This window comes from Aulonocara sp. 'chitande type north' Nkhata Bay, linkage group LG9 (genome assembly GCF_057382095.1).
Source record: "Aulonocara sp. 'chitande type north' Nkhata Bay isolate Kocher_YH1m ecotype deep benthic linkage group LG9, A_spYH_male_GT1.1, whole genome shotgun sequence".
Classification (NCBI taxonomy): domain Eukaryota; kingdom Metazoa; phylum Chordata; class Actinopteri; order Cichliformes; family Cichlidae; genus Aulonocara; species Aulonocara sp. 'chitande type north' Nkhata Bay.
The window spans coordinates 19,011,608-19,029,504 of NC_141352.1; the positions used below are offsets into that span (position 1 = coordinate 19,011,608).

Below are 17,897 nucleotides of genomic sequence, written 5' to 3' on the forward strand. Positions count from 1 at the left end.
AAGGTGACATGGTGTATTTGTACTTTGTCCACTGACACAGGGGGGGCGGAACGGGAGGACTGCTAAAACAGTATAATAGACTATGAGCCACACAACATTGGACATGTATTCAGGTCGCCTATATTTGCTAATAAGCAGCAAATAGTTAGCAAAACTCACTCAAGCCATATGTCGATATTTTCACATTTAATACTGAAAAGTCTGAAGTTGAAGCCCTCATTATATTTACATAGTTACATGTACTCATGTCTGCATTGCGTCACACTGCTTAACATAACATACTTTGAAGATTTGAGGAACTATTTTTACTGTCAAAAGAAAAAAGACCCAGATATTTTATCTGTAAAAAAATTTTCCATTCTACATGTTGCCAGGTCTGTTTTGGGATGGTCTAAGCCTCCTGCAAATTTGAGCAGCCTGAAGCTCCGTGTCTCAGATTCTAACAACAGCTCACTGGGAGATATAAAACAACACGCAGTGCCAACTAGTGACAATATCTCAAAATACAATACAGTTTGTCATTTAAGCGGCAAATGAAACGAACTGTAGGACAAATATTTTGTTGTTTATTTGACAATCAAACGTGACAATGTAGAAAATTATAGATCATTAAACCGTTCTCCTCCTTCATAGGAACAGTTCAACATGTCAGTTGGTGATTTGCTTGAGCAACACTGTTCTCCAAATGTTATCTCCAATTGGAGATAGGTTTTGGGGACCTGTACAGAGTGTGTCCCACTTCGTGAAATGAATGGGTGGATGGATGGTTACTCCTTCTTGCTGGACTCCTGTCCTTCAAAGATGGGGTACTTGCTCTCCACTTCAGCCCACTTCAAGGTGTCACTAGCCAGATGTTGTATAATGTCTGGCAACTCTGTGATCTGTGATATATTTTAGTAAATTAGTATCCAAAAAACCAATGAAAAAAAAACAGATATGGCACTTTCAAAAATCAAAACAGTTAACTGGTTTACCTCGGCCCTGATTTGCCTCATCGAGTCACGGTCTCAGAGTGGCCGTGTGAGGCGTCTTGTTCACTGTGTCAAAGTCGATGGTGATTCCAAAAGCCACTCCGATCTCATCTGACCGCGCGTAGCGCCTCCCGATGGACCCTGAAGAGTCGTCTACTTTGTAAGACACACCGTTTCTGGTCATAGCCTCAGCTACAAGGAGGAAGATGATGACAAAACCATTACATTTGCTTAAGTATGAATATATAGCTATTAGCTGGGTGTAACATTAAGACTATAAATAGGAAGAGACTATTGCCAACCTCTAAAACTTGCTAAGTAATACTACATGTATACTCAGTATTCCAAGCCCTACCATGACTTATAACCCTGGCAAAGTCACTCAGTAATCTGAAAAAGAGAATGTAAAAGCAGATGCTTTGGCAGTTTGTTGGTCTGGAGCACTCAGGTGTGTAATAACACAATTCCCAGCAAATTCAGCCCAAGGTCAGACCGTGCAACATGCACAGGAATTGCAAATGCCGCTGGAGCTATAGCTGAGACTCTGCAAGCCTTAGCATGTTAAATGTTAAACTTCATAACAATACAGACTAAACAAGTATGACTAGTTTGGAAGGTTTGCCAGGACAAACATATGCTATGTTTGGTGAAAACAAAACACAGCATGTCAGCGTGTGCACCTCATAGCAACTGTCATGCACGGTGGTAGAGGGGTGATGATTTTGGCTTGTTTTTAGCTAACGAACTCGGACACCTTGCAGTCACTGAAAATCAAATATGAGGACATCTGTCTGACAACTAAAGCTCTGCTGAAACTGGACGATGATCCCAAACCAGCAGCAAATCTATAACAGAATGGCTCAAAAGGTAAAGAATAAAGGTGTTGCAATGGACCAGTCAAAGTCCACACCTCAACCTGATTGAACTGGTGTGGCAGGACATTCAGAGATCTGTGCATAAACAATGCATGAGAACCAAACAGAAAACAATTAGTTAAACTAGTTACTGGAGAAAGCACTGGGAACAGAGATACACCCCATGATTCATGATGGGGTGTATCTCTGTTCCCAGTGATCAACTAAGGGAAATAAGAAAATCCTCTATTTAATTTGGCCAGGCTGCAGACAATGTCAGACTAAAGCTAAACCAAGCTAAGCTAACTATATCCTGGCTCTAGTATTCAATAGTATTCACCAAATACTATTGAAAAGAGCATTTGAGTATTTAACTGTAACAGCCAACACTCTACTGAAATGGAAAGACTATACTCACCTAACTGGTGGATGAATGGCACAAAGTTCTGGTTCTGGCTCAAAGGCAGGATGGAGCATTTGTATGGAGCCACAATGGTAGGAAAGCTGAAATACTGACCACAGAATAAAGCACCTTAAATCAAAACAAACACGTAACTGTTACTCAGATCTGTTTTCTTGTTGTGGAGTATTCTTACCGTCCTCTGTTCATCCCCCTCCCGGATGTGGAATGAGTGCTCGTAGATCGAGTACATGATTCTGCCGATCCCAAAAGAGGGTTCAATTACATTGGGAATAATCTCCTCCACTGTGACAGGGAAAAACAGAGACATTTGAGAGTTGTTGGTTTTTTTTGTTGTTGTTGTTTTTGCCACCCTTCCACAATAACTTGCCTACTCTGGCATTAAAAAACAGGATTGATGTCACCTCTTACCATGCAGGGTTTTCTGGAACCTCTTCACACTGACCATATCTTTAGTGAGTTTGAAGGTTTTGCCGTCTGTCTCAAAGCTGAACTCCCTACAGACAGAAACACAACATCAAGTCACAAAATGCTTCATAAATGAACTTTATGGTTGTTAAGAGCACGAACGTCATTAATTACCCTGTTTCACTGAGAAGCTTTTCCTGATCGCTGATGTAGCAATCATCACAGACAGCCAGGTACTCCAGAGCCAGCTTGGCATCCTTTTTGTAGGCCATTCCAATGGCACTTTTGTTGGGCTCAAACTGGATGACATTTACTGTTTTGTATGAACTAATTAAGGCATAAAACTTGGGAAAAAAAACATAACAATGAAGAAAGGATGGATAAAGCCACTGAGACATCAGCCACTGGTTGGTGAAGCCTTGGCTTAAGCATTTTGGCCATCGCCATCTTCTGTGTTTGAAAGAAGACCCGGCTGAGAAACACTCCACATCCTATACATGGTTTAGGTCTATTTTACTCTAAATAGGACTTTAATTTACAATATAAACACTACATCTATATCAAACAGGGCTTAAAACTGGCTACTCAGATCATAAACTCATAAAAAAAGTGTTTACTGAGATCATAAAAGTGTAGTAGGGTTCTTTTCTCAAACTATATTGCCTCTTTTTGTAACCATGAGCCCCCTGCTGGCCAATACAAAGAATGCAGGTTGAAGACAGAGGCTTCATTTTTCAAACCTGTATCCACAGCCTGAGTGATTTTAGCATGAAATCTAACACTCCTCCTCACCCCCACGCAGTCGCAGTAATGACTCCCCCTGCTTGAGCTGGTTGTACTGGAGGTTTCCTGCTGATAAAAGGGGAGTTTTTCCTTCCCACGGTTACCAACTGTAGGGTCTTTACCTTTTAATATAAAGCTGTTGGTGTGAATTGGTGCTCTTTAAATAAAATTGAATTGAAACGAAGGAAAATTGTTCAAAGGCAAAAACCTATATTGTAAATAAATAAAGTTGGATATTTAAAATATTTTATTAATAGGCTATAGGTCTGACCTGACACATTTAGTGTAATTATAGTCAGGTTGTTGGACTGGGACCACAGAAGGATATGGGCTCTTTTAGCATCTTTTCTGCCACCAGAGGGACTTTGGTAGCTCTGGAGTGACACGAAAGGTCGTAACAGGAGCGATCCGCACAGCCCACAATTTCAATCCAACCCTGAAGAAGAAAAAACACAAAGGTGCAACTAAAATATAAAACTGGACGCTGTCTTTATAATGCTTTAAATGGTTTTATAAGTCTGTTAGTGGAAAGAAAAAATATTTACATAGGAGGTTTTGGACTCAGCATCCCAGCAGTCACATGCGTAATGAGCCATCTCGTTTTCCATGTGCTGACGGAAGCGCACTTTGTCTTTGGATAGTCCCACTTTGATCAGATACAGGTAGATTCTTCCAATGAAGTAGCCCAGCACAGAGTTGTTGATGACTCCCTGCAGCAGAGAGACAGTGAATGTAAAGATGTGCGTCAAATACTGAATTAAATACCAAACTTGCTTCTAACCATTCATCTTTCATCTATGCTATAGTTTTGGTGCTCTAAGGTATGTCAGTAAAACGACACCTACCTGCTCCACAGCATCTCCCAGCCTCATCATTTGTGCTGACTGTCCGCTTGTCTGAGCCTGGGAGGAGAACAGCATGATCTCCAGGTCAGCCACATTGGAGAATTTAGGGTGGACCTTCTCATTTGGGTCCACAAAGTGCTCGATCTCAGCCATGGTGAACTCCCTGCAAGCAGGAAATGCTGATATTTCACCCAACATCCCTTTTGGAAGGCAGCAATAATTCATTCTAAGCATTACCTAACACGAATGAGTCCAGAGCGAGGAGATATTTCATTCCTGAAGGAGTTTCCGATCTGAGCAGCAGCAAAGGGAAGCTTTCCCTGGTTGAACTCCAACAGACGTTTGAAGTTGAGGAACATTCCCTGAGCTGTTTCAGGTCGCAGGTAGCTGCAGAAATACCAACGTGCACAATTTCAACACAGCAAAATAATAAACCTTGAAAGGAATGTTGCAAGTGCAGATATGAGTACCCAGGCATGTTCCCTCCAGGCCCGATGGACGTCTGAAACATGAGGTTGAAGGAGACAGGAGGTGTGAGGTCATTTCCTGTGGCAGGAGACTTGACGTTGTATTTCACAAATAGATCGGCCAGCTCCTGCTGAGCGTAGTTATCCATCTGAAACAGAGGGACCACAAATGCATCACAGGATTATTTCTTCACCAACACACCGGTGCATGTGTGTTTGCGAGGCACACACCTGTGTGATGACATCCTCCAATTCATTCACCTGCCCCGCTGAGCACTTCTCCTCACACATCAGTTTCTTTAAGTGAGCTGTGAGGAATAAAACGAAAAAGAAGATAGATGCAAGGATTAACACGCACATTTTTAGATTATTGTTTCATTGATGTGTTTGTCTGTTTGGTTTTAGCCAATAATGAGATCTAAGAAAACCAGCCAGTCAATAAGTCCTTTATATAAAATGTACAATATAAAAAGGTTAAATGTCATACAAATAAACCCATAGACAACACAAAACTATCTTCATGTGCAAAATCGCTCGAAATATCCCTTTAACTAAGAGTACAAGGTTAAAATAGGTATTTATTACACACTCTGTTTAAATGTTAAATAATTATTCTCATTTTCTTTCTTTTTTAAAAGGTCTGTTGAGCTGCTTGACCGATGTCAGGTGGAAGAAAAAACTTATCAGTTATCTGTGCAGCTCGAAATCAATTCCTCAGAGGAGATACTAAACAGCAAGGCAGGTAAAAACCTGTTCAGAACTCGCTCTGCAGGGAAATAAATATCACCAAAATATGTCTAACATCAGCAAGATTATGATGCTACTCTGTATTTCTCATAGTTCCTTTAGTTTTCTGTCATTTTCTGTCCATGTCATGAAATCTGACACCTTGTCAGAAAGTTTAAAGCCACCTTTGAGAAGATGATCTGCCCGGTAGCATTCGCCTGTCTTGGCATCTTTCACCATGTAGTCAGCAAATTTATCCACATGCCCAGAAGTCCTGAAACAAATGGGGAGCTGGTTATAGGACAAATCTATTAGAAGCCAAACTTGAATTTGTGCTTACCTACTTGAGGACGGGCTCGGGGGTCAGCATGGTGCAGTCGATCTCCAGGATCTGCTCCTCCTGGATGAAGTGCTGCCTCCACACCTGCAGGATGTTGTTCTTCAGAGCACAGCCCACAGGCCCGAAGTCGTACAGGCCGCTCACACCTGAGGGACAAGTAGTTTTTTTTAAATAAAATAAATATTGATTTAAAAATGAAGCATTTCCACAAGTGTTTTCTTGGTTTTTCAGCTTTTCCTGTATCAGCTTCTGTTATCCTTCCTTTCTGCTACCTTACCTCCATATATGGCAAATGCCTGATCATAGAAGAACCTCCTCTTCAATGTATCTTCCATCTTCACTCGATCCACTGTGTCCTCTTTGGGCTGCAGAGCCAGTTCCTGTAATGGGAAATGATGGTGTGAGGCACTATTTCTTAATCAGAGTGGGGGTCATAAAAGTTAGCAGAGAGGCACGCGAGGAAAAACATGTCAAACTGAAAGCAGAATCAGTGCAAAGGCCAATCAGGAGCTGTGAGACTCTCACCTTTGCTTCAAGAGTCTTTTTCCGTGATTTCAGCTCTGCAGCAGCTTTGCTCACCTCCTGCTCCGGAGCACCTTTCTCCCTTAACTCACGGACCAAGTCACCCTGCAGAACAGAACTACACTTTACCTCCTCTCCACACTCGAATTAAGTGGTTTTTCAGTTTCAGTAACAAAGGCTGAGCCAGGGGTCGGCAACCTGCGGCTCTTTAGTCCTTATAGTGCGGCTCCGCGAGGTTTGGGAAAATAAATTAGAAGTATTTAGCTGAAGTATATTTTATTTATGTTAGATCTTTTTTTAACTTGTAGTTCTAAATTGGAAGATTATTGTGATATTGAAATATAAAAATAAAATTATATTCCATAATTTTTTTCATCGCTCAAAATAAGCGTCACACCCGCGGAAACACGGTGCATTTATCGAGACTTTCAACCCCAGGTAGGCCAATTATGGATCTTCGGATCCACATTATGTAAGCAACTATTCTCCACCGTGAACTATGTTAAAAAGAAACACCGCTCACGCCTCACAGATGACAGCTTACAGTCCTGCATAAAGATGAAAGTGACTTCGTACAGCCCTGATTTGCAGAAGTTCAGGAGCAGAAGTCCCATTGTAAACACATCACGGCCAACACCCGACGATGTTTGTATGAACACGCTTTTCAGCATCTCTTTATTGACCACTTTTCACACACGGTTGCTGTACGCATACAGCCGGCTGTAGCTTTTCAGCTCACACACCAACACACACCAACACAACAGCATAGAGAGCACAGACCGCGAGGCGTGACTGCGGGTGCCGCTCAGTTGCGTCCGTCTCCCCTGCAGCGGTGATGCAGACCACGCCCCGCCACACACATTGACCAGGTAAAATACATATTTAGGCAGAATATTGCAAATATCTATAGTAATAGTACAGTAATTCTTCCATGCTGACACTCAACAGGTTGCTCTTGTTAAAGTCTGCTTCAAGCTTCCTTCAGTCTGAGACACAGAGAGGGAAATGTTTTCTTCTCTTTTATAATCCGACTCTGGCAACGAGGTTGTTGTGTTGCATCATCCAGGAAGCTCAAATTAATTCTCCATTCCAGGTTGAAAACGAAACCACACTGGTCCTGACTTTCTGTCAACAGTATTGTTTAGTCATTAGCATTAACAGCCTAGTAATACATACACTGTGCAGAACAATGGCCCCAGGATAGAAATAACATGATGTGGCTCTTTTGTTCCTCCATCCAAGTATGAGCTCTGACTACAACACTAAAAGATGTTTTCATTTGACATGACACATTTAATAAATAAATAGCATGGGGCATAAATGCACAACGTGAAACTATTTGATTATTGTACACAGTGAACTTGAAGCCAGTGTGCTTAACTCTGAAAGAAAGTGTTTTGGAAAATTTGTCCTAAACAAGTATAACGGAACATCAGTGATGCCTGGAAGTCAGAAATCTCATCCTGCTCACTCTCTGTGTCTCTGAGACGCTTTATCCTTAACAATTATTTAGTAGCAAAGTAACATCTGGTGTGAACATGTCAGATCAAGTCTGACAGTCAGTGCACTGTGATGACCCCCTTTGTGAATGAGGAAGCAGCTGAAAGAAGCTTTGGTAGAAGGCACAGTCTCATGGTTAACTGAGGTGAAAAAGGCTCCAAACTCTTGATCTGTACATGTGGCAGAATTATTAGTTTTTGGAATAAAGAGGCAAAGTAATCTGACTAACCAGCTAAACAAATATCCATTTAGGATGTTTGTGCATTAGGCCTTGCTTTTTCTAAGTAATAAATGTAGTAAATAAATGCAGTAATAAAGGAAGAGCCCACACTTTAAAGCCTTTGTAACTTCACCTTAACAGTGGTGCCTTATTGTGCATGTAGGATCGCAAAAACCTGTTTACCTTTACCCACCTTTGAGAATTTAACAGACCCTTAATAGAAAAAAATTAAATAAAAATGAGCTAGTAGTGGAAGTAACAGTGAATCAGTGGTGCCAGCTAATGGTGAAAAATAATACTATCAGTCCTTTATTTTCCACCCATCTTCTTCCAATTCTCCAAGCATCATGGGGGTGGAGGGAACACTGGAGCATATCCCAGTTGTCACAGGGCAGAAGGCAGGGTACGCCCAAACAATTTAGAATAGGTTAAAAATCAACTCTAAGTGCATCTTTGGAAGTAAACTGGAGTACTCATACAGAAAGATCCCAGGGAACCAGTGAATTTGAACCCAGGACCTACTTACTGTTAGGCCTGCTAATCACAACGCCACTGTGCCGGCTGCTGCTTTGCTTTGAATTCTCAGATATGATGTTGAGCTATGAGGCAAAAAAATAAAAGAATCCCACTTTTAACAAAAACAATATAATCATGGTAGGAAGCAGAATATCTGTCATACACATGAAACATGAATCTGTACGCTGCGTTAAACACATCAACTTGTCACGTGCTAAAAACAATTTCGCTGACTATTCTGTTTTTAAATCATACTGGATTTACTTGTTTCATTCATGTTGGCTCTGATACACCGTTTATGTTCAAACTAATAAAACTGATGCGTTGGACATTTTTAGTCCACATTTTTTCCACTGGAGGGGAAAAAAGCAAACATTCAAAACATGGTTTTAATTTCCGAGCATTAAGATTTTAGTTTTGGAGGTCATCTTAAAAACTCCTGAATTACCGTAAGCTTAAGAAGACATTTTTGAGATTAAAAGCAATCGCTGAGCAGCAGTGGCTCAAAAACAAGAAGAAAATATCACAGCTGTTTGTCCGTGTCCTGTAAGTGCCGACTCTTTTTATTGAAACTGTTAAATATCTCAATCAGATCTGCCTGAAACTGGAATGGTGGACGCTTCCTTCCACTGAAAACACCCTGATTACATTTCTCCCTTTTAACATCGTATTGGCATGGTCGTGCATGGATGAAATGCTGCTCGTCAATGAAACAACAGTCCTGTGCAAGCTTTACCACAACTGTTAAGATATGATAAATACATGACAATTTAGTGATTGCAGTGGTGTGGATCACAAAGAGGGCTCTGTGCGCCACTACAGCTCGTCACAATCCAGTCGCGGCAATCGTCGCGGCGGTGCATAAGCAACGAGTCTGTGGATTTATTATGAAGTGGCTGGCAGACAGGAGAACTCTACTCTTCGCTCGTGTCCTTCTTGCTGGTCTCCTGTCCTTCGAAGATGGGGTACTTGCTCTCCACTTCCGCCCAGGTCAATGTGCCGCTGGCCAAATCCCGAACGATCACGGGCAGCTCGCCGACCTGTGAGGAGAGAAAAAGAGGAGCGTTTTTACTTAATGGTGTTATATGGTGTGTGTGGAACTCGAGGTGAAATGCACTTGGAGTAGGGTTAAGTCATGTTGCAGGTAATTTTACTGTCGAAAGAATTATCAATCAAGTCCAAAGATATGTATGGCTCGTGTCTTGGCATCACTCTGAGCCCAACACAAGTGTAAACCAGAGAAAATGGACTTAAAGCCTAAAAACACAATTGATTTTGTTGTTGTTGCACAGTTTATGCATGCAGCTGTACTGATGAGTAAAAGAGGAATCTCTGTTCCATGAAATGTGAGTGAAACAGACTGAAATACATCATCTGCTGCCACACTAAGAAGCTCAGCCTCGTTGCAGCCATGCATGTCCTCGCATCTTTCCACTCTGTTATTCTTCTGTCGAGGCACATTTTCAGTGTTTTTGTTTGCTTGTTTATCCCTTCTTTTGTTTCAACATGACAATCAAACAGCACCAAGCTGAATTTCATGAATTGTGGAGAGGTGAAGCACAAGCAAAGGATGAAACTCATTGGGCCTTAAATGTATTTCTCTTTGGTCGTCACTTATAGAATCATTTGATCTGATTTTTTTTTTTAAAGTAACAGACATAAAAGCTTACGGTAAATTTTAAAATACGTGGCTGAACAGAAAGGTTTAGGTGGGAGGTTTAACGCCATACTGTTAATGAAAAATCCTGCTGCACAGCTGTCACAGACTCACACAGAGAGCTTTCTCTTTATCGGTCGCCATCATTGTTGGATGTCATCACTTACAATCAACTTCCTGCAACTATCCCATGGATGAACAGCAAGGCGCTATATAAATGGAATACATTAAACACCAATTCTACTGTACAGCCTATGTGTTGGAGACCATTTTTCATACCAAACCACACAAAATGAATGAATGAGCTGAAAGGTTATGAAAATCACTACCATGGTTGCTCAGTTTTTTATGTTTTTCTGTGCTGTGACAAAAGCAACGCCCTAGAGTTTACCTACGCAGCCCTAACACATGTAAAAATGGAGTGAAGTGAAGCAGTACCTCGGCCCTGATTTGCCTCATAGAGTCACGGTCTCTCAGAGTGGCTGTGTGAGGCGTTTTGTTCACACTGTCAAAGTCAATGGTGATTCCAAACGCCACTCCGATCTCATCCGTCCTGGCGTAGCGCCTCCCGATGGATCCTGAAGAGTCGTCCACCTTGTGAGATACGCCGTTTCTGGTCAGCGCCTCCGCTAAGGAGAAAAGAAAAAAGCAGTTGGAGAAAGTGCCATTTTTCTTCTTTGACTGAAATAGGATGTTTGATTTTGGAATCACTTACATAATTCCCTCACAAAAGGCATGAACTCTTGGTTTTGACTCAGAGGCAGGACGGAGCACTTGTAAGGAGCGACAGTAGCAGGGAAGCTAAAGTACTGCAGTGAAAATGAAGACGCATCATTAAAGAAAACCAGCAAAAATAAAACAAAGCATGCAAAAATACTCAACTCTGTAAGGAGCTACAACAATATAACAAAATCAGGCAAATGAAATTAAGTGCTACTCTTTAACTTGTTAGTAAAATACACATAAATCAATCACAAGGATTCAATGTTCCAGATCAAAATCTAATCATAAAGAAATAGATGAAGAGGATGAGTGCAGCAGCACTGAACATGGTGTCATTTTGTAAGGGCAGAAACATCGATGTTGTCAGACTTACCGTTCTTTGTTCGTCGCCTTCTCTGACCTGGAATGTGTGCTCAAAGATGGTGTACATGATCCTACCGATGCCAAACGAGGGCTCGATCACGTTGGGAACAACTTCCTCGACTGTGGATGACAGAGACATTATAAAACCGCTTGCTCCGGTATCATTTCCCCTCACGTTTCTCTTGAGTGAAACTCACCGTGCAGAGTCTTCTGGAATCGCTTCACGCTGACCATGTCCTTTGTGAGTTTGAACGCTTTGCCTTCTGTCTCGATGGTGAACTCTCTGAGGAGCACAAATTTGAAAAACTAACTCTTTCCTGAAAATGTACTTGAAACAACCATCAGTATGATGATTAGCCACAGCACTCACCCACTCTCACTGAGCAGCTTTTCCTGGTCTGTAATGAAGCACTCGTCACACACAGAGAGGTACTCCATGACTATCTTTGCATCCTTTTTATAGGCCTTCCCAATGGCTCCTTTATTGGGCTCAAACTGGACGACATTTACAGTTTTGTGTGGAGAAGTTAAGGAGAAACACCGATCACCAACATCAAAAGGCTCTTTCGTGTTTTGGGACTTTCTCTGAAGTTGTGTTTCTACTTTGATTTAAGGATATGGGTTCTTTTAGAGGCTTTTCAGCAACCAGAGGGACCTTGGTGGCCCGTGCGTGGCACTGCAGATCGTAACAGGACCGGTCAGCGCAGCCTACGATCTCGATCCAGCCCTGCAGGGGACAAACATTACTTTGAGCATCAGCATACAAAGAAGCTGATAAAGCTGTGAGGAAATGCTGCAGTGGGACGTACGTAGGAGGTTTTGGCTTCGGCATCCCAGCAGTCACAGGCGTAGTGAGCCATCTCGTTGTCCATGTGCTGTCGGAAACGCAGCTTGTCTTTGGCAATACCAACTTTAGTAAGGTAGAGGTAGATCCTCCCGATGAAATATCCCAGGACGGAGTTGTTGATCACTCCCTAAGTGAGACAAGATACATTTTTTGTTGCTTTTCATCTTAAACTGACTATTTTGGATTTGACATCATCATTGGTGTTCCAGTGTTATGGCCACCTGCTCTACAGCGTCTCCCAGCTTCATGATCTGTGCAGACTGGCCGCTGGTCTGAGCCTTGGAGGAGTATAACATGATGTCCAGGTCAGCTACGTTGGGGAATTTGGGATGATCCTTTTCATTCGGGTCCACAAAGTGCTCAATCTCAGCCATGGTGAACTCTCTGCACAAAAATATATATCACACAGTCACATTCCCGTTTTCTCTCTCAGCTTAAAAACAAAATATTATTTGAACCAGAGGACACACCCCCTCCTCACCTGACACGAATGAGTCCAGAGCGAGGAGAGATTTCGTTCCTGAAGGAGTTTCCTATCTGAGCAGCAGCGAATGGCAGTTTTCCCTGGTTGAATTCCAAAAGACGCTTGAAGTTGAGGAATATTCCCTGAGCTGTTTCAGGCCTCAGATAGCTGCAAATGCAGATTGATTAAAAATCAAAATTAATGACACAAATGTGAGGAAACGTTTCTGCACAGTGCTGAGGAGTCATTTTACCCTGCCATATTCCCCCCTGGTCCAATGGACGTCTGAAACATCAGGTTGAAGGAGATGGGAGGTGTGAGCTCGTTTCCTGTGGTAGGGGACTTGACGCTGTATTTTACGAAAAGGTCAGACAGCTCTTCTTGGGTGTAGTTGTCCAACTGGAAACCGGTAAGCCCAAAAAATGCAAAATCAGTGATTTACAGCCACGTCAGAAACAAAGGTTTTTCAACATGACTCATTTTGTCTCAATTAACACAGACCTGGGTGATGACGCTCTCCATCTCAGCCTTCTTCTCTGCTGTGCACTTCTTATCAGACATCAGCTTCTGAAGGTGGGCTGTAACACACAGAAAAACCAGACAGTGGTGTTTTTGTTGTTTTTTGTGACTTCCCACCAACATCCCAGCCTGCCCCCAGCACCTACAGCGAGTCCTACAACAGTGCTCAACGTAAATATAGTCATTATAAAAAGTATGAGTGAATGCGTGTGTGCTCAGCTAACACTGTGCATTAAAAGAAGCACAACAAGTGAAGTCTAATTCCACCTGGTAGGAGACCGCGGGGCTAAGGCACCCAACAACCCCTGAACCAATCACACCCCACAGACCCAGAGGAGGCCTTATATGTCCTCCACATTGGTTGCACACACTATTTATGTCATCTCCTAATGTATAATCTGTTAAAATGGCAGCAAATTCATTCATGTTTATTTACATTGTACAATGTCACAACTCTGGGATATGTACTCATGACAGTTGCGAGGTTTTTGTAAGCTGCAATAACGATAACAAACAGTACGTGAAATACAAAAAACTGACCATATGTGAAAATGTGCTGCAAACTAAAAAGCTTCACGAAAACATGCTTGTTTTGTTTTTGTTCCTCATGCAATTTGAAGTACCTCTGTTAATAAATATTACACACTTTTGTGTTATCTGGGAAAATAAAAAGCCTTTTGGGACACGTCCTCAGTCCATCACAAGCTCTTGGTACAGTTCCAGTGTCTCGGATTCTAGCGGCTGTATTACTTTGTAAGCCCTGCGTGATTTCTGCTGGTCCAGCCACTTCCATCCCCCCCTCAGGCACAACAGCAATACTCAGAATAGGTGACGAGCAGCAGTTGCCCCTCCTGTCTGCAGAGTCCCATTAATAATACAGATCCACCTTTAGTTTACACGGTGCTGGAAAACTAGAAGCAAACCATGCTCACCTTTGAGGAGGTGGTCAGCCCTGAAGCATTCGCCATTCTTGACATCTTTCACCATGTAGTCTGCAAATTTGTCCACATGTCCTGAAGTCCTGGTGGAAGAAATAACGTAATAAGTGTATTAATGCCAAGGATTTAAAATGCATCCCAAAGAAACTCGTACATTCAACAGTGTATCTGCAACCGGGCTATGGAAAGCTGCTATTAGTGGCAGCTTCCATGCATAAAATCGCAGAAATCAATGTGCGCCCGTTAACAAAAACCCACAGTTCAGCACTTTGGAGCTGACTCTAGGAACCACTAGGCGCCTTTTTTTTTTAGCAGTTTCTGAATTACCCTTTATTAAATATAAATAAACAGCCTATTAAAGCCTAATACAAATGTTGAGACCACGACTACAACAGGTTCAGTGCACCTACTTGAGGACGGACTCGGGGGTCAGCATGGTGCAGTCGATCTCCAGTATCTGCTCCTCCTGGATGAAGTGCTGCCTCCACGCCTGCAGGATGTTGTTCTTCAGGGCGCAGCCCACAGGGCCGAAGTCATACAGGCCGCTCACACCTGAGGAGCATTACTGCATGGTAACAGAACGCTTAAAGACGCCATCATACGCTGGCTTAAGCACTAACCGAAAGCTTAATTTCCACTGCTGGCTATCCAGGTCTTACCTCCATAGATAGCGAAGGCCTGGTCGTAAAAGAATCGCCTCTTGAGGGTATCCTCCATCTTGGTTCTGTCGACGATGTCATCTTTGGGTTGCAGTGCCAACTCCTGCAATTTTTATACAAAGTGCCAAGATTAAAATCACAACAACATCTGAGCATTAAAGTCTGTTCTTGGCCTTAAAACACAGAGCCTTCCTGGCATGGATATTAGAGTTAACTAAAACTAGATGAAAATGCTTTCAGAGGGTTGTGTGTTATTATTGTCAAATCTGTGATGATTTTCCTCAATTTTGGCACTGACATACGCCATCCACATATTACACTAAAATACATTAAACACTTCCAAACAATAACGACACTGAATCACAAATCTACTCTGGAAACAAACTGACACTAAACTGAATTAAAAACAAAAAGTCAAAATAAAATAAAAAAATAATTAGAAAATACAAAACCATAATAATAGCTTTGCTTCCAGGACCCTCTTACTTGCTTTCGTTTACCCGTCAGGTCTGACTCAGGTATCATTTTGTGAGGCATGTTAAGATCTTTTATAGCTCAGTATCTGATCGTCTTATACAGGAGATTGTGAAAAAAAGCTTAAAAATACTCAGAGTGATCTCAAAAACCCAGATTTGATCATTCTTTGTCATTTTGATATAGTTTTCACAGCATCCCAGCCAGGTGGACTGATGATACACTTCTCAGCTTTAATGAAAAGCATCGTATTTTCAGAGTGGTCTGGCTGTCTGAGGGTGTATAAGCACTTGAAGAGCATATCATATATCTAAAGTTTAACTACTCCAGAGTACCATGAGCTCAAGTGGACTTGATTTGCTTACCTTGGCCTCCAGAGTCCTCTTCCTCGCCTTTAGTTCTGCTACAGCTTTAGTAATATCCACATCTGGAGCTCCATCCTGTTTCATTTGGCGAACCAGGTCCCCCTAAACAGAGAGTGAGCTGGCTTCAGACACAGATAAACCAACAAAACCATACTACACGAGTATGGGCATGCTTACAAAAAATATGCTGAAGGATCAGTGTTGTGTAGGTTTTTTGTTTTGTTTTTTGTTTTATTAGCAGTACAAATTTGGCTTCCAATCATAACCACGCCCTTTCCACAAGTGTATGCAAAAGCAGCTGCAACAGCAGCAGCTCAATGAAACGTGGCAGAGAGCGCAGACATAACTGACAGTTAACGTTAGCAGCTAGCTAGAAAGCAACTGATTCATTGACAGCGAGCAGCCGGGTCGTGTTAGCCGGCTAGCCTTACGAGCGAGAAGGCTAATGTGACAGAGTGGGCGGTACTAAAATATATTTAATCACACTGAGAACAAACACTCTTTATCTATAACGATAAAGATAAGGCGATAAGTCCCAATTACCTGTTCTTTCACTGCAAGCCTCAAAGGGGCGAGAATCTCTTCAATGTTGCCGTCCATGGTTTGTCCTTCCGCCAGCTGCAGCCACAGGCTTGTTTTCTTCTTCTTACACAAGCACACCGACGTTGAAAACGGCCGGTTTTTACGCGGGTAGCGAAGCGACTGCCGAACAAACCGGACCGTGGACACCGGGCAGGAGCGGAAAATCTCAGTGGTGGTCCTCAGCAGTGCTGATGCTGTGCCGCGAAGAAGCATGGACCGGAGTAATGCGAGAAAGAGAATGATGAAATCTCTGAGAGCAAGTAAACACTGCTTCCGCCGCCGGGAAGCACTTTCTCTACGCCACACGTACGCTGTGTGCCCATTGTACACTCTCGGCAGATTCGTCACACATGCTGAGGGGTAAAAAATAAATAAATAAATAAATAAAATTAAAAAAAAAACCCATTATAAATAAAATTTTAAAAATGAATAAAATAAACTGAAATAAAAATTAGTTTAGATCGATATTTTTTGTCAGCTAAGATAACAACTTAATTCTAAAGTATATATTCTGGATTACTGTTCCATCACCCAGTTATATCCGTTGCCCTTTTGATCTAGCTAATTAATATGTGTGCACAAAATTCAATTCAATTCACTCCAGTTTTATTTATTTGGCGCCAAATCACAACAACAGTTCCCGCGAGACACTTTCTATTCCAAGCTAAAGACCATACAACATTACAGACCCCAGCAATCAGACAAGCCCCCTACGAGGAAGCAAAAAAAGGAGAAAAAATATCCACTGTATTCAGTAAATGTGAATTTATTTGTCTATGGGCCGGCATTCATCAACAAATCTATTATCAGCTCATACAGATCTACAAGCATTTATTTCAGTTATTGACAAAAATAATGACATTTTCCGAGAGAAAAGAATAACTAAAACTGCTATTAGCCGATTTCAGTCTGTTTATTGTAGGGTATGGGCCAGGATTAAATCATTACAGTCATTCAGAAATGGTAACCTTGTGTCTCTCTGTGGATACTGTGGAGTTGTGCCCATGAAGACCCTCTTTCTATCTTCCACTCTTCTCACAAGAAAAGAAGGAAAAACAAACTTATCAGACCTCAGATCCCTCTTTCTTTTTCTTCTTCTTCTTCTTCTTCTTCTTCTTTTAGATCTGTGTGAATCCATATTTTTACAAGATTTTTTTGATGTCTTTTGCACAATTGGCTTTTTTTTTTTTTTTTTTTTTTGCAAGGGTGAGGAGCAGATCACTCTTCCAATAAGACAAATGCCAGACACTTCATGTGTCCCTTGGGGCTCAAATCTCATCATCTCATTCTCACTAAAATGTGCCCTTATTCTGCAGAGGAATGACAAGATGTGACCTGCAGGGTTTCCATCATTTAGCACTCACTCATCAATAAGAAAAGTTACTGGCATTTGATTGATACTGGATGACTTGTCAAGGTCTTTTCAGTGCAGATCCTACTTCTTTTTTTTTTTAAACCTGCATGCTTCATCTGCTTCTTGCTTTACTGTAAACAGATAGGAGTTTAGGTTTTCATGCTGGGCTATGTGGCTATGTAAATTTAACTTTTTACATGCTTTCCCCTCTGTGATATGCAAAATATTCAGTCTTTTTACAAATAAATATTCAAAGCCATTTAAAGCCGGTAGAATCGGTTCCTGGAATAACAATGGTCTTCAGTATGTAAAACTATTAAAACAGTCGGCTACTGCTTGGATATTGCAGTTACATTCAAAGTATAGGATCAAGTGGCCAA

General features: G+C 41.7%; 1 protein-coding gene, 1 non-coding gene and 1 pseudogene across 3 annotated transcripts; all 3 read right to left on the reverse strand.

The window, feature by feature from the left end:
* Positions 1-176: 176 nt before the first annotated feature.
* LOC147322031 (glycine--tRNA ligase-like) lies at positions 177-6,951 on the reverse strand (annotated as a pseudogene). The gene is made up of 17 exons (XR_015130860.1): positions 6,907-6,951; positions 6,341-6,442; positions 6,093-6,195; positions 5,820-5,961; positions 5,661-5,749; positions 4,981-5,057; positions 4,753-4,898; positions 4,520-4,669; positions 4,283-4,445; positions 3,983-4,147; positions 3,765-3,873; positions 2,829-2,973; positions 2,658-2,743; positions 2,422-2,531; positions 2,244-2,337; positions 975-1,163; positions 177-881 (listed from the first exon to the last, which is right to left on the reverse strand). The product of XR_015130860.1 is annotated as a glycine--tRNA ligase-like (transcript).
* A 1,732-nt stretch (positions 6,952-8,683) lies between these two features.
* LOC147322032 (glycine--tRNA ligase-like) lies at positions 8,684-16,424 on the reverse strand. Its single transcript, XM_086306321.1, has 17 exons — positions 16,125-16,424; positions 15,582-15,683; positions 14,743-14,845; positions 14,494-14,635; positions 14,078-14,166; positions 13,128-13,204; positions 12,880-13,025; positions 12,645-12,794; positions 12,385-12,547; positions 12,126-12,290; positions 11,935-12,043; positions 11,687-11,831; positions 11,514-11,599; positions 11,327-11,436; positions 10,946-11,039; positions 10,669-10,859; positions 8,684-9,613 (listed from the first exon to the last, which is right to left on the reverse strand). Exons 1-17 carry the CDS (start codon positions 16,374-16,376, stop codon positions 9,488-9,490), a joined length of 2,250 nt encoding a protein of 749 aa, XP_086162447.1. The 5' UTR covers positions 16,377-16,424; the 3' UTR covers positions 8,684-9,487.
* Positions 14,244-14,380, reverse strand: LOC147322033 (small nucleolar RNA SNORA84). The gene has a single exon (XR_015131128.1). It is a non-coding gene; the product is annotated as a small nucleolar RNA SNORA84 (small nucleolar RNA).
* Positions 16,425-17,897: the final 1,473 nt, after the last annotated feature.